At 40.5% G+C, this 23,096-nt stretch overlaps 1 protein-coding gene across 7 annotated transcripts in view; it reads left to right on the top strand.

Moving 5' to 3' along the window:
- Positions 1-22,733, top strand: part of sorcs2 (sortilin-related VPS10 domain containing receptor 2) — a 310,217-nt gene extending 287,484 nt beyond the window's left edge. Inside the window, exons 14-28 of one of the 7 annotated variants that reach the window (XM_051375291.1) lie at positions 4,251-4,358; positions 9,377-9,497; positions 9,999-10,132; positions 10,649-10,768; positions 11,242-11,413; positions 11,504-11,690; positions 12,974-13,107; positions 13,750-13,873; positions 14,489-14,601; positions 14,920-15,042; positions 15,680-15,779; positions 15,894-15,935; positions 16,300-16,402; positions 18,033-18,238; positions 20,551-22,733. In XM_051375291.1, coding sequence (XP_051231251.1) covers positions 4,251-4,358; positions 9,377-9,497; positions 9,999-10,132; positions 10,649-10,768; positions 11,242-11,413; positions 11,504-11,690; positions 12,974-13,107; positions 13,750-13,873; positions 14,489-14,601; positions 14,920-15,042; positions 15,680-15,779; positions 15,894-15,935; positions 16,300-16,402; positions 18,033-18,238; positions 20,551-20,615 — 1,852 coding nt within the window. In that variant the 3' untranslated portion in view covers positions 20,616-22,733. Of the gene's footprint in view, positions 1-4,250; positions 4,359-9,376; positions 9,498-9,998; positions 10,133-10,648; positions 10,769-11,241; positions 11,414-11,503; positions 11,691-12,973; positions 13,108-13,749; positions 13,874-14,488; positions 14,602-14,919; positions 15,043-15,679; positions 15,780-15,893; positions 15,936-16,299; positions 16,403-18,032; positions 18,331-20,550 lie in introns of all 7 variants that reach the window. The other 6 variants (XM_051375293.1, XM_051375295.1, XM_051375292.1 and 3 more) reach the window with 6 other exon arrangements.
- The last annotated feature ends 363 nt before the right edge of the window (positions 22,734-23,096 follow it).

The following is a 23,096-nucleotide window of genomic DNA, read 5'->3' as shown; positions in this document are numbered from 1 at the left end:
TTTGGTCCTTTATTATTAAAATTCAGTTGCTATTACTACCAGTAACCATAGGTGTCACCTAATCAACCAAAACACATCCAGGCAAATAATCTTGCTTAATCAAACTTGTGGTAGCTGAATACTCTTTCCACCATCATTGCATTCCTAGCAGTTCAGTTCATATTGAACCTGACTGTGTAGCGAGGTATATGTGTGGAGGTTGGGGTAGTGGTGTAACATATATAAAGGAGACTGGAGATTGTTATTGTTTGTTTTTTGTTTTCATTGTCCACGATCTATGATATTTCCCTAGCCTGTTCAAGGCGGGAATGTTTCACTGTTATTCCACCTATGTACATTTTGTTCTGTGGCTGTGGCTCAGAGGAAGAGCTGGTCGTCCTCTAATCAGAAGCTTGTTAGTCCGATCCCCGGCTCCTGCCACCACATGTCGAAATATCCTTGAGCAAGATACTGAACCCCAAATTGCTCCCGATGCTGTGCATCGGTGTGTGAATGTGTATGAATGAGTTAGTTACTGTTTGATGGACTTTGCCATCATTGAGTGAATTTGTGCGAAAGGGTGAATGTGGCACGCAGTGTAAAAGCACTTTGAGTGGTCGAAAGCTATGCAAGTACAGGTCCATTTACCATTACCATTACCAGATATTGAATGGAGGTTCACTGTTGTGAAACTGTACAGTTTGTCAGTGAATAAAGGCAGCAGCTTCCCAAAACCAAAGTAGGGCTCCTGTGTGTTGCTTCTTAACTGCTGGAACACCATTGTTATGATTTCCGCTTACGTTGTACAGTTATTGAAGTAGAGGCCCCAGAAGCGCCTCTTTTGCGTCTGGTGTGCTTTCTAAAATCACATACTGGGGTGGCATTATAGTGGTGTTGTTTGGTTCAGTGTAAAGAAAGAAAGCCGGTGTTCTTTACAGCGCTATTACAGGATCTCTGTGTAAAAAGGCCTAATGATACTGTAGTTGCTATGAACAGAGATTTTAGAATAAATTTAAAACATTGGCATTGAACATAATCAGGGATTTTCCAAATCATCCAGTAGTGTTTTGCAAGTCTGGCATTCGGTTGCTTTTTACACCCTGCGAAGCACCCAGCTGTGATTATGGGTGTGGTCAAAGCTTCAGTAGACCTTTCAAGCTATAGAAGCAGCATTGTTTTTTATTCTTCATACAAGGTCTAGTGTGGAGTTGTTAATGAGTCTGTGTGGTGTGTTTTAACCTCCCAGACAGAAATAAGCAGAGCTGATAGTAAGAAAGGGAAGGGCAGGAAGGACAGAGAAAGAGGAATATAGCAATAGACAGAAAGAGACTGAGGACATGGCAAGCTTTAGCAAGAGAGGAGTTGAGAGGAGAGCCAGTACGTGTCTCTGTTAAGAACTCTTCTTGACCTAAAATGCTCCTTCACTAAGTCAAGTCCTCAACATTTAGACATTCATGATACTCCAAAAAATCTATCCACATCCTGAAAACAAGACTTCTTCCCCAACACTGCTTTGCCTTTGACTCTCTGAAATAATTACACCATGTTCCCATGCGGGGGTAGGATATCTACAACTGTGTGCATCACAGCAATGCCATTTTCACGGCCACTTGAAAAGTGTCGCATCTAGAATTTTAAAAGTGACAAGTGTGCATGCGCACACACACACTCAAATCATTTCAGGTAATTCCCCAGCTCCTCTCATCGGCTCACTCAAACTGAATGGAGTGGGTTGTTTTTTTACAATGGGTAACTCATACAATGCATTCATATCAGTTAATTATAAAAAAGCTAGCAGGCTGAGAAATGAGATGCCACCACAATGCGCCGGCTGGACAGGATTGTGTTATGTACATTTATGATTTATGATTAGCTCCATGTAAAATAAGTCTTGTTTTAGGTTTCTTCGTAGCAGTGGAGGAATGGAGTAAAAGCTTGTGTGTGGCATGGAGCATAATTATAAGTTTGGCCCCCTAATCTATTTGATTACAGGGTTATCACTCCATCCATTTCCAATAATTCCTCGGGTATTAGCTGGAGGAAATGAGATATAATTGGATGGGTGACTGAGGACGTCTGCATATAGAAGGCTGTTGTAGTCCAGCTGATGCCTTATGGATCGAATTACTTTAGTGCCTTGCTCAATGGTAACTCCCCAGTAGTCACTGATAAGAAGAAGGGGTTACTAATTAGTTTTGTATGGAATTTTATCATCAGTCTGAATGACAGTTAAAGTCTGAGTATGCTTCAAAGAAACACCGTACAATGTGATCAAATCTCTAAGGGTGAAAGTGTTTATAGCTATTCCGACTGAGCACAATTGAAGTTTTCATCCTCCCAGCTGCGTCACACTACCTATATGATCTCTCTGCAAGAATCCTGCTTCTGTTTGTAGTCTCAAAGTGACATTTTGTATGAATGGGGACACTCCTGTCCCTTCTTGGCAGGTTTCTTGAGGTGCATGTGGAAAGTAACAGAAGAAGTTGTGTGAAGAACGGATAAAGTGAGTTTGAGGATAATTCAAACCCGTCTACTACTTTGGACAAGTTACAAAATTGTCGGAACCAGCACTCTCCTGATTCTGCCTTTGGAAAGCTGGTCTCAGACGCTGTTGGACAATCTGACAAGCACTTTGTTTGAAGCATACACAAGCCTTTACCATAGCAACAGAGTCTTTAGTACCTTTGTTTATCCATTCTGTTTCCTTGTAACTGTGCATGTTTACCTGATTATCACATTGTAGTCCTTGTTAGCACATCATTACCAAACACAACCCGCAGTGCGAGCCACACACTGCTCGATTCCACATTGATCCCCCTCCATCACAAAGTCACATTTACTCAGCGCTGCTGCCACTGTTGACTGCAGGAGTCGTCAGCACAGTGAATAAAGCAGAGCAGATGGCTTGCTTTGTCTGTCTCAGCCTTTTCATTTTGAGTTTGGATTGCAGGAAACAGAAATATCAATTACTGTTACATAGGAAGGATTATCCCATTTTCATCAAAGCACTTTTAAATGTTTACATTTCTGTTATTTCGATAGCTTTCCTGGTTTCAGTTGATTTATTTAAGTGTGGTGCCCAGCCCATATGGGCTTACAAGACACTAAAGCAACATCAGCCAAGATGGCCACATGACAAATCATAATATAGAGTTCCACACATTCCAACAAAAGAAAACATTTCATAAGATTCAATTTTCATGACCAAAATGTCATATTATGTTGGATATAGTGTTCTCTGTCTTAATTGAAATGTATTTTCTATAAATCTTCTTAACAAAAATCTCCTCCTTAAAGAGACAACTCAACAGACAACCAAAACTAATCAGGGTTCTTTAATTGGATTTATTCAAACAATTCATTCCTTAAGTCACTGTACACAGAGCAGTGAAACAGAAAATGAAATTCATTCTCAATAACACCAAGATCACAGATCACACACAAATCCACTACCATTATCAGGCCTGGTAGTTTAGTGGGCCAAGATGCAGCTTTGTCACATGGTCCCTAACTCCTTCACCTTTTATTTCTGTCTTCTGTCCATCAGAGTACAGCCAACTGCTAAGCCCAATGCATATGCAGTTTATTTCAATTGGTCCTTGATTGCATAATACTGTCTGTCAGCAGGAATGATTACTGCTAGCAGATTTGATCAGCTCTAGCTACCTCGCTAACATTAGCTGCATACGTTGGTTGAAAATGCTTAGCTTAAAAAAACATGTGTAACAATATAGTTTCAATTTTAACATTACAAGAGAAAAAAGGCTTTTAGGATATGGACTAACTGGTCTGTTTGGCAAACGCTATCAAGGCATCATTAGCCTGGTTAAACTTCCCTAAATCCAATAAAGACCAGGACAGAGCTGCTAACGTTAGCCTAAATTAACCTCCAAAACAGTAAATAGGTAAATACTGAACAGTGGATCCACTTGTCCTGAACAGAGCTTTTTTTAATCCTGACCTATAACCCCACTAAAAAATGTAAGTTCTGTTCTCTTCGGGGATAGAAGAACTGATAATATTGTAGTAAGCTGCACATGATCATGTATAATCCATTCATTTCACTGGTTTTAGTTTTGGAATCACCTGTTCAAACTCTTTGAATCCCCAATAGACAAAGGGCTGGGTTCAGTCAATGGTCAGTTCCCTGGGAATGTGTTATTTGTAATATAGCCATAAGTAAGTCTAGTGCAGGGCTGCATCTGAGGAGACTTTCATCAATGTCTTTGTTTGAATATTGGTGATTGTCAACACTGCCTGTTTCTCCACAGGTTTAGTATTGATGAAGGACGGACGTGGACTGTTCACAACTTCACCAGCACCTCTGTGTTCGTCGATGGACTCCTGAGTGAGCCAGGAGACGAGACCCTGGTTATGACGTGAGTGGATTCACAATTTCCTCATGAGAAATGTTCAATTTCAGGACTGCTGTCGGAATAATAAATAGAAAGTTCAGTTGAATTCTGAAGACTTTAAATCCCTACAGAGACACTTCCAAATCTGAGCTTCCATTCAAGTATAAGTGTAAATTACAATATATTGAATTGGGAAAGCTCTGTGGAAGGAAAAATTAACACACAGTATCTCCTTCACCTCCTATAGCTCAACCCTCTTTTCCACCCTTCACACTTCCTGCTCTCTGCTAGGTTCTAATGAGTTGTCTAAGAGGGTCAAACAGGGCAGCCCTGCCTGGCCGTACTCTACATTCAAGGGAGCTCAAGTTTCTCTCCCACCACAACAATTCCCTCTCGAACTGTTGGAGCGGGGAGCCCAATTTCGTGGCGCTAACAGCAGCTGGTCTCACTCCTGATTTCCTGCAAAGCCATCCTCTCTCTTCACCTCCAGAGGGTTTGATTGCCGTTGCAGCAGAGGTTGATGGGCGAGGAGGCCTGTACGTGCCTTCTGCCCTCATCCCTCCATCTCGCTTTTCTCCACATTTTATTTCTGTGGTTCTGCTCTGTATTGGTGTTTTGTCAGGCTCCATCAAGCTTAGATCAGTAGCAGTCTGGTACAGGTTCTCGTATTAATATTCAAAATGTCAGCTGGTCAGTTTCATGCACTTTTGATACGATGCAGGTTGTTCAATTGCTTAGATATGGAATAGAAATGATTTATTATTATTATGTTATTTCTAGGAATTAAATGCTTAAACAGCCTTAAAGTGTAGCCATCAAATCCACGGGGTTAGATTTAGGAAAAGATCATGGTTTGGGGTTTAAAAAGTCAGTTAGTTATGACGTACGCCAGTTGGAGGTACCAGACTGCGTATTTCCAGAAGCCTTCGGAGCAATGGCCGCTGTCAGACAAATTAGCTGTTGGGGTTTATCATGCTAATTTGCTAAAATACCAAATTTTTACTTTTAAACATTAGCATGTTAACATCCATGTTAATATACCTACCAGGTTAAAGGTTGTTTTTTTCAAGTCTCTCCTCTTGACCTGAAGTGATACCTTCACAGCCGTACACTGTAAGAAATGGAGGGGAAAATAGTTGGGAATCAGTAGTTCAGATCTAAGGACAGCAAAGTTTGATTTGATTGCTGTTGTGTAATCAGGAGCCACATGGGGCTGCTATCATGGCTGTAGGCTTATAGTGTTGTTGTAATTATCATCTTGAATTCAAATTTAGATTTTTCTGTCCTTTACTTCTGGGGATGCACAAAATGTCAGCTATCAGCAGCTCCTCCCCAAGCTGTTGATGGCAACTTCAAGAGTTCATATTTTTTAAGAATATATATAGTCTTTCCATCAGTCTCTCTCCCTCTTTTTTCCCAATCTCTCCATCAGTAAGTTAGCTGGAGTGAGACTTGTCACATCATCTCAGACTCCAGGCCTAGGCTCAGAGATAAGGCCAGCTTCAGGCTGTAATCTGCTGAGAAGGGCAAAGAGATGGTCACACACATACACACACACACACACAGACAGGCAGTTGCACACAAGGAGGAGAGACTTGAACACTCAGGCTCACTCACCATTATCTGCCATGTCTCTGACACACACCCCCTGAGTTGATACTCACACACACATTCACGCATATACGTCGCCCATCTGGCTCCGGCGAGATAGGGTCGGCGGCCAAGGAGGGGTGTTGAGGGCAGCTCATGTCTGACAGATTAGCCAGGGTCTATTTCCTTGCCACTGAGTTTCGATTTTTGACGGCACAGCCTGCCATCCCATAATGAAGTCTTTGAGCAGTGACTTAGCACCAAGGACAGGTGGGGGAGCAGAGATCGTCCAGCACTCATACTAATGACAGCTGGTCAAATATCAGAGACTGGACAGACTGTCACTGGGCTTATACTGCACATGCTGCTGTACGGTAGCATCATCCCAGCTTATTATTTTGCTGCTGACAAACAATTTCCACTCTTTTAGTTCCCGGCACCATGTACTGTAACAAACCCACTTAGAAAAACAAACAAATTTTTTCCTCAAAGGAGGCACCTAATCTCATTCAGCAGCAAAAACTCTCAAGACTTCCAAACACATTTCCGGTAATGTTTTCTCCTTCTTGGCTCTGTATTTTAATAAGGGAAGCTAAAGGAACAAATTTCCCACTGTTGATGAATGTTGTTTTGTTTTGTGTGTTGTTTGTCCACTAATAGAGCTCTTACAGCTCTGGAGTGGCTATTCAAATCTAGAAAAAGAAGTGCTAAATTAACTCTGCGCTGGTGGGAATTAACACACAAACAAAAAAGGGTTGATTTTTACACTTCACGCTTAAGCTATCAGTGATAATTGTACTGTTTGCAACACAAGCACTGGTACACTAAAATACTGTAGATCTAGCAGAACCCCATTGACTGGCATGTTGATGGTTCAGCAGAATCACAAGAAACATATTTTCTTGCCCCTAGGGGTATTTAGCCATGTAGACTATTTTGGTTTTATGGGCTGAGGTTTCAGGATATACACCTCTGAAACATCTGCTGCCACTCAAATACAACAAAGGTTGAACTGCATTTCATTTCAATTAATGTTTTAAAGAGTTCGGTCTAGACCTGCTCTATTTGAAAAGTGTCCTGAGATAACTTCTGTTATGAATTGACGCTATACAAATAAAGTTGAATTGAATTGAATTGAATTGAATTTGTACTTATCATAGCATTAAAAATTCATTTAAAAGACCAGTGAGTAGGTTTTAGAGTGTGTTCCAATTAGTCCAAAGTCAGAGCTGGGAATGCCATCACACCCCAGTTGACTGCGTTCTTGTACAACAAGTTGGAAAACCAAGCTCTAGCCAGGTTAGCTATTAGCCATTGTTAGCAATATCAGTTGATAACATACATTGCGCTGTATTTTGCTCATACAAACATCCACAGACAGAAGTTTGACAGCAATGTGTGTATGACTGACACAAAAGTAAGAAATGCTAATAAACAATACATTACTAGAGTTTTCACTGATTTGACGAATGGAGCAGCCATCTTGGATTTTGAGGCCGAGGTTAGTGAGGTTGATCCGACTACGAGGGAATCTGACTTCAGGGAGCGTTCTGGTTGAAATATTAGACTGGGAAGTCGGAAATTCCAAGCCAGTGTTTGGTCCGTCCCGTCTGGGCTACTGTAGGAACATGGCACATGGAAAGCTACAAGCAGTGTCTGTAGATAAAAACGACAATTCCCTCATTCAGGTGATTATACGTCTGTATTTGACGTCCTGGGAATGAGATTCAACAATCAATGGTATCTTGAATGACAGACCCCTAGTTTAAGTCTTCAGTGGAGAATAGCAGTCTGTTCATCATCATGCATCGGGTCTAGACCACTCTTGAATTTTGTTTGACCTAGCAGAAAATTCTAAGTAAGACAAAACTGCTGAAGAGGACAATTTCTTAAATCTTCCTCCTTCTTAAACTATATCCCTATAGTGCAAATCTGTTCATATGAGTTTTTTTTGCATGAGAACCAATGTTTCAGTTCCTCTGGATAATCCATGGACCATACTGTCAGCAGTTTTCACATGGACTATTTCATTGGTAGAAAGTAGGTCCAGTGAAAACTGTTCAGGGCAAATTCTGTGGATTATCCTGAAAAACCTGTACACTGTTTCTGAAAAATAAAAAAGTTGCTGTTCATTTGTCGTTGCACTTCTTTAAGCTCTACAAACAAAATGCTAGATCTAATTTCATTTGGGGTGGCAGCAGAATTCTCCAATATCTGACCATTATCAGAACACAAAACCAAAACTACCTGCATCGGTATACAAACACGTTGCACAGAAAGTGGGACCCCCTAGCAAATTAATCTGGCCCTGGCCGGTGGAAAAATCCGACTTTTTGTAATTCGAGTGAACTCAACCCTGAAAAGTACAACATTAGAAATACATCAAGTTAGAAAAAGGTTAGAAAGGTAGAGCAAACAGACTGGAGAACAGCAGACAGACCATCAGATGAACCAGAGAAACAACAAAGATAAAGGGATAAGAATGTGAAACGGCAGCATATGTGAGACCACAGCTGAGACATCCATCACTTCCCCTTAACGACGACGGCGAAGACGACATTAGTCATGCTTGCCTTGCAAGGTGATCGCAGGCTGCCACCAGCAAAGTAACATATGTCGGAGGCGCTGACTTGTGTCACATCAGTCTGCTTCAAAAAATGCTCTGACTGACATGCAAGGAAAAGACAGCTGAGTTGAGGAATTGGGAATGGTAGACATTACCCGTATTGTACTGTAAAACATCACCATCTAGTGGAGAGGAAGGGGAACTGCAGCTCTGAGAGGCCACAAAAAGAGTACAATTTCAAGGCTTTGTTTGATTGTATAGCAAAAATCATTTTTATGTTCCCAGTGGAGTTCTAATCCACATGTAAAGCAGCAAGAAAGCTGAGTTAATTATCTGTGTGTTGGAGCTTGCAATGACTGCATCAAACAAGGGACATTATGACTCGTATGTCTTCAAAAAAGAGGGATTGGATTTGTGATTTAAATGAGATTATCTAGTCCTACCTGTTTTCAAAACCCATGTTAATTAATGAGCTTTATTTGTTTTAACCTAGTTAGCAATTCCCCTCTGTTTCCAGTCTTTACACTGAGCTAAGCTCTGTGGTTATTGGCTCTAGCTTCATTTTAGCTATCCCAAAATGTGAAACTTAAATATAGAGATTAAAATATCTTTTTAGGATTACTTTGCCATGTGGTGAGAGTTAGTGGGGAATAAGTGAATTATTGTGTATTGCAGTTTTTCATTCACATGTTATGATGTGGACTTTGAGGAAGAGGAATCTGGATACTGTATTATTGGTTAAACTGGTGATATCTAGATCCCAGTCATGCTGTTTCTGATACAGATCAGATTTGACATTTGCAATTATATTATTGGCATGTCCACATGTGGAGGAATGTCATTTTACATTATGTGTTCATTTTGTATCTGTGGTGTGTGTTCGCAGTGTGTTTGGCCACATCAGCTACAGGTCAGACTGGGAGCTGGTCAAAGTGGACTTCAGGCAGTCTTTCCCCCGTCAGTGTACCGAGTCCGACTACGACTCCTGGCAGCTCACAGACCTGCAGGTACTGCAAACATGTAAATACAGTGCAGACACACATACTAACACTATATATGTGTAGGCCTGTCAGAAAAACTCCTTTTGTTGGATGATATTGTTCCAGAAATGATTGCAATAAACCATATTATTGTTATTTTAAGACCATTCTATGACATAATGATTAGCATAATAATGCAAGTACACATTTTAAAGAGCAATAAACTTTTCATTCTTCAGATGTTCAGACATTGGAATTGGAATGTTAAAAAATATTAAAATATACTTGACAAATAAAACCACACAACCAAAACAAATTGGTCTGTAATCAAAAATTGCACTTAAATAATGTTTCATTTGGCACAGGGTTAGGCTACAGAGTCATTTATTCCTTAACAGCCAATGTAATAATGGCCAGAGAAACTCAACTCACTCAATGTTGATGACATTCTTAAATGATAAGTCGATGTTGTGACAGTTTTTGATTATATTTTAAACTGAAATCTCACTTCTCCATGGTCACCCTCAGGGAGAGAAGTGCATTATGGGCCAGGAGCGGAGTTTCAGGAAAAGAAAGGACACGGCATTCTGTATCAAAGGAAAAAGCTACACCTCGGCTCTCACCACCAAACCCTGCCAGTGTACAGAGAAAGACTTCAACTGGTGAGCACTAACACTAACACTAACACGAGCAGTGTTCAGTTAGTTGCAATCTGCAAATTCACTGCCAGATACTACTGAATCCTAAACACTGGTCAGGTTAAATAAAATGGCACAGAAAGATTAAATTATATGAAACTTATAGAATTACCATAGAAAATTAAAAATTTGATTGCCAAGACAGAATCTTTGCTTCATTGCATCCACACTGTCAATTATTTCCTCTGCCATTGTGAATTATGCGGTCAGTACAAATACATTTTCATCTTATTTACAGTACATATGCACAATATTTTTTTGGTCACATTAAAGCTGACATCAAAAATATTGAATTACACATATACTTACAACGATGATACAGTGTTGCATTTTTGTTGTACTATTGTTCTATCCATCAAATGTTGCTGGCATGAAATTGCCAACAACTTTAAACCTTTGTGGATGTGTGTGTGTGTGTGTGTGTGTGTGTGTGTGTGTGTGTGTGTGTGTGTGTGTGTGTGTGTGTGTGTATTTGTGTAGTGACTATGGTTTTGAACGCTCCCATGTTGAGGGCAAACGCTGCTTCGCTGACTTCTGGCATGATCCAGATTCACCACCCGAAGACTGCCATCTAGGACAAACCTTTGAGACCAGCACTGGGTCTGTGCATGTACACACACACAACATTGCGGCAGACTCAAAGAAAGTTTTTGGGAAACATGGATATTCATTTTTTCAGCAGCGAGATGAGATCAACATCCATCTGTCTGTCAATATAGTGTCTGTGTGCTACAGGACGTGGTTAGCCAGGGAAAACAGCTAGCCTGTTGCCAAAAAAGAATTAATATTCAACTCCCCCTAAAACTGCAAGTTGTCATTTCTGCATTTCTGTTCATGAATGGATCAAACTAATGAGAGTGTCTCCCCCAGCTTCCAGTCTTTCCTTCAAAGCTAACTGCCTCTGGTCTCCAGCTCGTTATTTAATACACTGATAGGTTGATACTGATCTTCTCATCTCACTCCCTGAAAACAAAACAAAAGAAGAAAAGAAGTGCTTTTCCCAAAATGTTGAACTATTCATGGGCATACACCTCCATGCTCTTAAACTTGCACTGTCGTCTGGTGTGTCTCAGCTACAGGAAGGTGATATCCAACGTGTGTGAAGGGGGACTAAACAAGCAGCAGAGCGCCAAACAGCACAACTGCCCTCTGCTTCCCCCTCAAGGACTACAGGTCGGCATCAAAGGGCAGATGTTGGCTGTTGCGCCTGGTGATGACATCACATTCATTGTTCACCAGGAGCAGGTAGGATGAAGGTTGTTCTCTTGCCTGTTCTTCCTTTCCTTCCTCCTGTTCAATTTGAATCTGCTGAAAGTCCCTGTCCATTCCTAACAGGGCGATACCAGCAGCACCAAGTACCAGGTGGACCTTGGTGATGGAGTTAGGGCCATCTACCAGAACCTGACAGTGACGGATGAGCCCATCCAGCATCGCTACGCAAAACCGGGTGTTTACAAGGTCACAGTGAAGGCCGAGAACATGGCAGGGCACGACGAGGCCACCATGTACATCCAGGTCACAGGTCAGCCTCCCAGACAGTCACTGGATGTTTGTATATGGTTATTGGACAACTGTGTATATTCTATATAAGATCATTTATCATTAAGCTGTATTGAGCATTTATACAAAAACATTTTATTAGATATTTTTAGAAAAAAAGCTATTATCATCACTTAAATGCAAGGCTGTCAGAAAACAGCATCAATTAAAAAAATCAGTAAAGCCCACACACATACCCCATACCACTAAATTTTAATAATGGCAACCTTTTGATCCTAGTTGGGTCTTCATCCAGTCAGAATGTTTCAGATATTCTTATCACACATGTCTCACGCAGTAAGCAGCTGCCCCCTTCAGTTTGTTTAAAACAGTGTAATAAAAAATAAAGTTTTTCTAATAATGAATGTAATAAACAAATGAAAAAAGACAAACAAATAAGAATAAATGATTTGTGCTTCAGGGAAGAACATAGGCACTATGCCGGAGAGGAGCAGAAAACTATTTAGCTACTAATTTATGTGGATAGACTAATTCATTAAAAGCAGCTGCAGCTGAAGGTGTACATTAGCTTATAGAAACGTTGAGTGCATCCTGGATATGAGAGTTTAAAACTGCACACAATATTGCATTTTTCAGTACTTACGAATCACCAAGTCAAATTGAGTCTTAAGTTAGTCTGACAGCAGACAAGTTGAGTCCTGTCCCCATTTTTGCAAGGGACATGTCTGTCACCTGCACAGTCCTTTGACCTAAATTTTGTTTAAACAGAAAGATAAAGATAGTGAAAACATTCTTTTGCAGTCTGTTCAGTCATCTCTGATATGTCTCGTTGCTCAAAAACTCACCCCCTGCTGTGAAGAAGACAGGTTTGACTTGCGCTTCCATGGTAACTTTAGATTTTTTACCTTGTGGGTAGAAAAGACTCCCTGCCACTGACTGCATCTGACACTTAAATTTAACATATAAGGTAGCTCTATGGTGTTTCAGTGAGTGGGGATTGGAAATTCCTATTTTGTCTTTTACTTTGATAAGACGTCTCTGTCTTTGTGCAGCTTTAAAACCCAAAGAGCTGGTTTCATTTTGTGGGTTTAAGTGGATAATGAAGACTCTTGTGGGAGACTCACTGAACTGTCATCCCTTTATTTTGTAAAGATTATACTTGGTTCTTATTTGGAACGTTGTGTGATAATTTTCACATTTATGTTACTTTGACCTGCAAATGCATTCAAAACTAAATCATTTTTCTGCCTCTGAATAAAATAGTTTGCTTTGTAATTCCTATAAATCAGGTTTTTCCTTTTACAGCTCCTCTGCAGGAAGTGCACTTGGAAGTGGTTCCCATTGCTGGAAGAAACCATGAGGTCAATCTGACAGCCATAGTTCTCCCCACTGAGGCCAACCTGACCGTCTTCTACTGGTGGATAGGAGACAACCTGCGGGTAAAAGACCACAAACTTCATCTTGTAACAACAGTGAAATAGTTAATTAAATGTGACTGCTGTTTGATGTTGGGTTTAACATGTACAGTGGGTTTATCAGAGCTATGTGGTTACAAGCAGCAGCCTCTGTGGGTTGAATTAAACTTTCAGGGCAGGAAATCAAAACAGTGAGCTGAAAGATGTGCTGAAGAGCTCTGTAGAACTGAGGGGAATTGCAGGTTTGGTTTCACAGTGGATTCATCCCTACTTGTGACCCTTATTATATTACTCATGTCATTACTTCTATTGTAGCTATAAAAATGTTGATTATTGCGCCTTTAAACCTGCAATGTGTTTGGCCACTAGGGCAGCAGATACAGGTTGCGAACACAGCTTTTGCATATCATAATTTTTTTAATTGATATGGGGAACTTGTCAAAGCAGCTAAACAGTGAGCATAAACTCACTTTAGACCTCAGTAAAACTCAGGGGAGCTGCAGATTCAGGTGATAATTGTCTGTGGCTTTGTCACTGTCACATTGTTTGTGTACAGTATTGGTTATTGACCAATTTCATCTTGTCATCAAGGAAGCCATTCTTTCTGACCTCCTGTATACACAGCTGACCAAACTAACAGCCAGCCTGTTGTGATTTCTCCTGTAGCCTACGCTGACTCTGCAGAACAGCCTTCTGACCCGTTTCCCAGAGACAGGAGAGGTTTCAGTCACCGTCCAGGCTTCTAACGGCCGGTCCATGGTGCAGGATACCAGGACAGTCCGAGTCTACGGTAACACACTAATATTCTTTTTCCAGCATAAACATTGTTTTTTTATGTCCACTCGCCACACGGGGCGCAAGAAAAACAGTTTAACAATTTACACCATATTTCAAATGTAGCATTACTGTATATTTAAACTTACTACCTTTAAACTACCCATAACAGACAATAAGTCAAATTATTGTGGAAACATTAGTCTAGCTCATTATTAGCTTCTAACAGAGCTTTGGACAACATGTCAGTCTTACTCAGTTGTAAGAATTTCTTAACAGGTCTTCTTGGTCTCTGACTCATTCAGACACACAAACCTGCTGATTGATTAAAATATCGCATGATGTCATCTGTTGAAATATGTCCAAATAGCTTTCTACAAACCGATGCGTTTGTTTTTTTTAAGAGAGCGACTGTGCTGTTTCAAACAGTCATGTGACATTGAGGTTCATTTCTCAGCTTAACTTCAGCTGAAGCAAGCTTGAGATTGTAGTTGAATGTTCCATATAAGTCTGCTCAAAATAAGGTTTCCTGGTACCACAGCAAAAAGAAATCCCAACAACACCTGAATACCTGATTTTTAATTAATGCTGCTGTGATTGCTAACTATTACCCGGTTCTGTCCGATTCCAGATAACTTCCAGGTCATCCCACTGAGCTTCAGCACGAACCTGGACCGATTCAACCCAAATATCCCAGAGTGGAGAGAGGACATTGGCCAGGTGGTCACCAAAATACTCGCTAAGGTAGGACTTTAAAATGAACTGACTATAAATGATGATTTCAACACACACCCTGCCTGCTTTCCTTAAGTTAGCGTTCATAACACTGGCCCTCTTGAACTAATGGCTCCAGCAGAGGAAAAAGAAACAAAAAACACATCCAGTGTTGGGCGGTAACATATTACTTTTGTTACTACTGATTTGAAATGTGGTGGGCATGTAGCGTACAGTGGGTTGATGAGAGCAGTTTGTGGGGCCGCAAAACAGAAACAGAGCTAAAAGAGGCTAAAAAGCTCTGTAGAGTTTTAAGATGTGACTGACCTCAAAACCATCTTCCTTCAGATCACAGGTGTCCCTCAGGAGTCCCTGGTTACGGTGGTGAAGCCGGGCCTCCCCACAACAGCTGACCTGTACGTCCTCCCACTGGACAGCAAACCAGCCAAGAGGAGCATGTTTGTTGATAAGGTACATCTGGGAAAAACAACATTTTTGTCCTAGAAACAAAATCGCATTGTTGGTTAATATCCCTCCCCTGTAGAGTGCAGCAGGGATGATGTACTTTTGTAGGTCACCTTGGAAGTTACCATCGCCCTGGTTCCTTCGACAAAAGGTTTTCTGAGGCAGAAATGCAATCGCCAGAGTAAAAAGCTAATGTTATAATAAGCTATAAACAAACTACACCACAGTCAAATGACTTCAGTGTTACCACTACTGCACTTGTAATTGAATTGTGAAACTAAAATGTACGGATTGTAAACTTTGAGTTAGAATAGTTTGGAAGAGCATAAATACAAGGTTGTAAAGGCTGACATTTAATATCTCTGACAACCTCTGTAGTCTCATTTAGCCACTTGTTAGCAAGAGAAGAGGAGAAGGGAAACCGAAGTGCAAAAATACTAATTCAGTCCTGGGTTTTAGGACTCATTCCTGTAGCACTCTATTTTCTGAAACCACAGAGAGGCACATATTCACAATTTTCTTGTATTTTATAGTCGTCCCAATTTCAGGCCTGCAAACTTTTGGGTTGTAAGAGATGACACTTATGAGAACTGCGCCAAACAAAGCTAGTATATTCTTTAATTGAATGTTTTCTTGTCCTCAGCGTATTCCAGCCATCACGCAGGCCTTCAATGACAACAATGTCAGCTTTGTGGTGCGAGGAGGTCTACAAGTGCTGGTGATGCTAGCTGACCCAAACGCTGGTACTGTACTTTTGAATGTTATTTTATTTCCCTATATAGTCTGCTTTTTAAAACTAAAATGTTTGATGTTTTTTAATGATAATTGCATGTTATTGATTTATTTCCACGGGCTAGGTCTAATTGCTAATGACTCAACAGCTACAACAGCAGACACTGGTGCGTTCATGAACCATAAACCTGCACTTAACCTTGATACTCTCTGACTCCTGCACCTTTTCCTGTCCTGGTTTCCGAACAAATCATCTTCTCCAGTTATAACCTGTCTGTGCTGTGCTTTTTCATCCGCCTGATTATCCTTCACTGAGTTTAAAGTGGTCTTGAGTTCTGTGGAGTTGGACTTCTTTAAGAGAAACTTGTTTTGAATTTCTTACCACTTCTATCCCTCCACTCCTGCAGTTTTTGTCTTAAGATCTTCTTCTTTCTCACTACACTTTCTGGGTTTGTGTGTAAAGTTATGTTCTAATGGTGCAAACATGATGCGATTTTTTAATTGGTTTATGTATTTATATTATCACCCCAGGCTACCATGGAGCTGCTGGAGGTCCAGGTGTTTGGGCTCTAGCAGTCATTTTCCTAATCAGCATCATTGCCACCGGCTCCTTCATCCTCTACAAGTTCAAAAGGTGATTCATGTCATGTCAGAGTTACTTTTTGACCAGTCTCTACAGACAAAAACAGAAGCAGTAGCAATATTAGTTAGTGGTTCTTCTGCTGTTTCTAACCCATAGATATAGAAACATACATAGCGTGCTGTCAATATGACGTGCGTCTGCGCCATATTGGGAAGGTGAAGATCTGCTAGTTAACAGGGCTGTCAGTGAATATTTTAAATTTGAGTAAATATTAATAATTCAATTTATAATTGATTGTTTAAAAAAAGGAGCAATACTGCAGCTGTCTGGGCTGCTGCATGACAGACAGGAGTCACACAATGTCACTTTCGTTGATTGAAAATGAAATGTAGGTCAGGCTGAAACAAGCCAATTATTCAACTACGACCGTGTAGTAATGATAGCAGAAAGCTCACAACCCAGCTCGGCCGTAGAGAGTGATTTACACCCAGAGCTCCATTTGGAAATAGTTCAGTTGTGCCGAATCATAACAAGAGCTAGATCTATACATACATGTAGACTTGTGTGTTTGAGCTGGGCATAAAGTATCAACGCATGGTGCCATAGTTACCATTAGACTGGCAAGAATAACTGTGTGGGGGAAGAAAATCACTTTTGTTGAAAAATACGTTAAAGACAAATTTCCCATTTTCCACAATCAAGCAAGCAGGTGGCTTTATAGCATTATAAGCGATATGGAAATCTCAATTTTTAGAGAAACTGACAGAAGCTAAGATTCTAAATAATTTACACTGATGTTGCCCATTCATTGTGGCAGTCTGCATGCCCCAGACAGTGGAAGTTGTAGTTATTCAGAAGGTTATTTTTTTGGCATAGAGCTGATTCCATTTGCCTCCACAAATTAATTAATTCCTACAAGTAACCAGTATACCATCCAGTTTCTTACATTTATAACAAACCAAATTTCATGAAAATCGGTTCAGAATGTAGTGAGTTACATTTTGTCGTGAAGTCTCCATCTCTCAGTACTGATAACTAGCAGATCTTGACTTCCACAATGTGGCCACCACGTAGACGTATAGTGGCATCATCCAGCAGCAGCCAATGTCACGTTTCTATATCTGTGTTCTCACTAACAGTTGGATTTGTAGGCCTCCAGATTCTAATGACCCCAGTAATTACACAGTTGCTATGTTGTTCTGTAAATCAGGGGATTTACTCTCAAGAATATGGAGATACTGCAGCATACACTGAGCATGAAAACACTAATATTTCATACCTCCCAGTAGCCACACTCTGAAGTGCAGAAACTTACTCTGAGCTCATTCTTGATGTTCTGAAAATCAACAAAGTTCACAGTTGAGTTTTAAAGCATCAACAGTGAGCTGGATGGAAGCATGTTACAATACTCTTCCGGTGCATGACAATGAATACATACATTGTTAGGGTGGGCCATAGATTAGTCTTGATTAATTTGCAACAATGAGACCTAATAAGGGATGGGATGATGTACAGTTTTATCTAACCCCCTTGTGTCACTGCATGCTTGCGTTTCATGTTAATAACACACCAGCGGCACCTCCTCACGTCCCAAACACAAATGTCCACCGAAAAGTCACTTGAATTAAAACATGCAGTGCCAAACTACAGCCCCATCTTACAAAAACAACAAATCCCACAGTCCTTGGCTTAGGACTGAGGATGCCTATCCTCCACTGTTTTTCAGGAAGCTTCCAGGCAGCCGCAACGTCTACGCCCAGATGCACAACGAGAAGGAGCAGGAAATGACCAGCCCCGTCAACCACAGCGAGGACACCCAGCACATCATCCAGGGCGAGGAGTTCATCGACGATGACCTGGACTCGCAGACTCTAGGTAACGCAGGAGGTAGCCCCGCCTTCCGTTCCCTTATAAGGACTACCACTAACCACTGCTACTAAATCCCAAGCCACTAACACCAGCAGCTAACACACACCAAGGTACTGGAGGACTTCCCCTTTTTCATCATTATCACTTCTTTTACTGAAAGGCTTTTCTTTTGCCTCAAAGGTTGGTCTCAGGCACTTTACGGTCATCACCTGCATTTGCAAGCACATTCAGAACATATCATGACTATATCTTGTTACTGTGCCACAGTGCTGTGGCAAAACTACGAAAATACACTGCCACTATGGCGTTAAATTGACTTATTACTCTAATTAGATTTGTACTTAAACTGTGTAGTCTGCATTTAGACAACTGTTAACTGATGGCTGGTCATAACTGTCTTAAATGTATCCTGGATTATGGTAAATTTGTGATGTGAGTGCTCGTAGTATTTGCTTATGGTGAGTCATGTACACCAGTGTATTGATATGATATCAATATCATGTTATAACAATGTTCTAATGTAAATGTTGTGTATGTTGTAATAACATGATATTGAGCTGTTCTTTTTCTGGCATGGCAGCAATACACTGCCATACTCATGCCTTCCAAAAGCACTGACAGTATATTCCATGGCAGTATGATATAATATGATATGATGGCTATGCTTATGATGACACTGAAAGGCCTAGTGGTCTGGGATGTAGTGGAAGGTTAACAGAGGTGTTGATGGTAACATTAGTAACTATGATTAATATCATCACAAACTAATGAGAATAAACAAATCCTTAGTCTGTGCGCACATTGCTCGACATTATGACCATAACTGAACGCTGCTCTGTTATCTACCACTACATCACTGAGCGTGACCAACATTTAAAGGGCTTGTGTATATAAAACTATTATTCATTTTGCATGGATGTCAATCTGATGAACATTAAAGGTACCATGTGGAGTTCTTGACCACAAAGGGCGCTTTGGAGAAAAGGCAATAGAATATATTTCATATATATTTAAGACACTCCTGAATTATTTGTAATGGGTTAGGGGTAGTCTTTGTTTTTTAAAAGAGTTAATATGAAAATTGTATTGAGTGAATTTATTTTCCATAGCAGCTTCAGTCGGCATTGCAGATCATATGCAGCTGAGATGCACTCCCTCAACCTCATGCTGGGTGCTTTTCATTCGCTAACTTGTGCTTGCACATGTCCTCGCTCCCCCTTTGCCATCATTGGGGAGTTTCCATTTCCCTAAATGCACCTCGAGGAGAGGAGGAACAAGGAGAGAGGAGGCTTGAAGTTTTTGATCAAGTTGGCTGGGTGTGATCTAAAAAGAACACAACTTCACTTGTGGCTCACAGTGCTGCTCATGTTTGGTGTGAATGTACTTTGTAGTGTTGCATAATCTTCATATAATATAATAGAACATGGTTACATGGTGAGATACAATGCAATCATGCTGTGTGATAGTCTCACATCCTGAAAATATAGGATCATTTAATCACAAAGTGTTGCATCACACAAAGCAGCAGTTTGTATTGTAGAATAAGTAAAACACACAAAAAAAACAACACACACACATTCTTACATAATGCTAAATAATTTAGTTACTAGAAAAAAGTAGAAAAAATCAGTCAGGACTGTTTGTTGTTGTTGTTGTTGTTGTTGTTGTTGTTGTTGTTGTTGTTGTTGTTGTTGTTGTTATCATTTGAAAAGGGTTCACTTCAAGAATCGGTTGACATTGTAGCCTATATGTTAAAGAATGTTTCATTTAAACAAATATCATTAAAGAGCGTCTAAGAAAGCCTTCTGAGTACCTTTCATATTCATACCAGCTCAGATATTCATTCTATTGACCACCATCTTGGTAATCGTGAATTTTTCCCTTCTAGAATTGGTATTGTGGTCAATAAACCGATAAAATCAGTCAGGCTCCACTTTGCAATTAAATGATCGTGTAAATTCTGTGGTGTTAGATTGACAGCACACATTATATTCATCTCACCATGTGACTGTTATTGTATCTATATATCCTCATACACCACACTACCACATAGATAGAAAACCGTCTGCGTAGAACACACCGGTGCTCCCCCGAGCTGCTTTTAAGAATTTGGAAGATCCTCCATTATGGCGGGGGGGAAGGATTTCTGGGTCATGGGAGGACAGAGGATGCGTGGAAGAATAAGATAGCATAACGAAAAGCACCCATTTATCAGAAAACTCCACAGGGTACCTTTAGTGAGCCACGCTGTGTCATGATCTGGACTTTGTATTCTTTTAGCATCGCTTATTTAATTGTTGTCCTGTTTCTTTCTTCCCTCTTGTTGCCAGGCAACCATTCTGGTGTGGTCCTGAGCATCAACTCCAGAGAACTACACAGTTACCTGACCAGCTGATGGCTGCCATGGCAATGCTAACAAGCTAGCGTAGCCTAGCCTAGCCGGCTAATGAGCACAGGGACTCCACTCTGCCTTCCTCCTTCTCTCTCTTCCTCTCCCTCGGACACTTCACCTCCACTCCATGGCCTCCTCAACCCTTCAGCTCCAGCTTTTGTATATTAATTGTTTTCTTCTTTGGGGGTGGGGTGGGGGCTGAGGCTGGTCGAGGGACTTTTACTACCCTACTCAATCTCTTTCTGCAAGGGGATGCGAGGCCCTCTGCTTTACCTAATGTATTTTACATCGTTGCGAGCCCCCTTACCTTCTCTTCACGTCCCACACCAGCCCTGGAGAACTGCACTGACACCCAGTGAGGATGGAGGTCTTGATGGCGTCACAAAAAGGACACTCACTCATCTGTGTTTTAAAAAAGAAAAAAAAACTCAGTGTGTATGTTGTCTGTCACTTGTAGACACTCAAAATCAGCGAGCATGACCAACCGCACTGGTTTCCAGAAAATATTCACAGTCAGAGGAGGTTGAACCATCCATTGGCTGCAGCCACTGAAGGCCAAACAGAGTGCATTAGGGTAGTCCAATTAAAAATATATATTTTTACTCCTCCCCCTTTTATTTTTATTTTAGTTTGTTTCCCACAATTACTAGATACACTCTCTTCACAGGCAATAATAGTCTCTCAATGGAATGTAGGATATGAAAAACCCTTGAATTTGCATGTGACAAGTGTACACATGCAAACACAAGAGGGCGGTGTTGCACTTTCTTAAATTCCCACTCACAGGTACTTGGAGCGCACAGCTTCTTTGGAATATATTGTATGTTTACACGTTTTTGAAATCCCACTACATTCATATCTTGTTTATAAGTCCACACATTTACAGAAGTTTGTTGAGTGGTGTTTAAAATCAGCACCACCCTTGTAGGAGCTCATCGTCTGTCCCATGGTGCCTAAAGCAGCAGATGTGAATCTGCTCAGTGACATTACCCATTGTCCAGTTTATTTATTTCTAAAAACAGTATGCCCGTTCTTCCTCTTCCCTGCACTTTCTGGGTCAGAGGTCAAAGCCGACTCGTTCCCCATGGAGACAAAGGCCGCTGTCATGGAGGGAAGGTGTAGTTGATATATTTTACTGTATCAGCCTATATTAGGCGTAGCCCGCGGTGGAATCATGTCTCCTTAAAGGTTTGGTTTGTTGTATGTAAATGTGTATATATGAACAATCTCCTCTCTGTACATATTCCCTTTGACGTGTGTGTTTTACACTGCTACCAAAATACACAGCTTTGTTTTTCCTTTTGGAGTGACCCTTCACCAAGTTGGAATTTGAAAAATTCTCACTGTTTGCAGTTTCCTCAACGCGTTGCCTGCTTCACATGTATCCATCTCCAATACTTTCAGTGTAATCTCATGACTAAGATAATTTTATGGTCTTCATTGTTAACTGGAAATAATTTCATCATCTTATAAAAAGGTACTCACAACTACACAGTGACAACTATGTATATGGATATTTTTGATACACTTCAGTCAGTTTTTGTCAGTTATCTCAGAACGTGTAAAACACTGGTTATTGTTTCTGTTGCCTTTTGCTGAAGTCTTTTTGTTTGTTTGATTGCACTAATGATATAAGCATTGCTGTCAACACGTATCGGACAGCAATTGAACAAGTCTACGGACTGTATCAAAAGGTCTTTGGATGAAAGGCCTTTACAGACTACCAATGCTACCATTAGCACCAAGATCACCCCTTGGTCCGTCTTGTATTTGATACGAACAGCAGACCACATTCACTTGTTCTGATTTACACCTTAATTCATTTTTTGTACATATTCTGCTCATGTTCTACTTGTTAGTTTTCTAGTGATGTGTCGTCATTGTATCAGTGTCCCCTTTAACAAAGGGGAAAGTGGGAATTGTGATATTCCGATATAACAGTGAAGGAGTTTCACAGCTGATGGCACCGATCGTGTAATTTTGACCACACCGTTTTCTTTTCCTCTTTCTGCTGGTTTATTTGGTTTCTTGATTTTGTTATTAGAAACAATTGTGTGTCCTCATCAGGGAGCGTAGTGCACTCAACCTGCATCCTGGAATAAATCACTCCCATAACTTGTACGTCTGTTGGTTTTATCTGATTGGATACACACTGTGTCAGCTTGTGCTGGTAAGTTAATGGGAATTCTGGCTCCTTTAGTGATCATTTGGCTCCGCTCACCAATGAGAGCCAGCTCCCAAACAGCTCTTCATTTATGGCTTTTATAATTCAGATAAAGTCAGCAATGTTTTACCAATGATTGGTAGCTGCACTTATATCAGTTAAATTGTTCAATGGGATTATACTAAATCTTATTAATTTACAGAATTGCAGAATTTTTACCTTATGCTTGGTATAGATAATGAAAGAAAATATATAGAAACGTTTTATTGGTAGTGACTTATGTTTTGTATGTTGGTGGCTGGTGCAACATACAATAGTGT

This window comes from Dicentrarchus labrax, unplaced genomic scaffold (assembly GCF_905237075.1).
Source record: "Dicentrarchus labrax unplaced genomic scaffold, dlabrax2021, whole genome shotgun sequence".
In the NCBI taxonomy this organism is placed as follows: domain Eukaryota; kingdom Metazoa; phylum Chordata; class Actinopteri; family Moronidae; genus Dicentrarchus; species Dicentrarchus labrax.
This window is presented reverse-complemented; position numbering and strand designations above follow the sequence as displayed.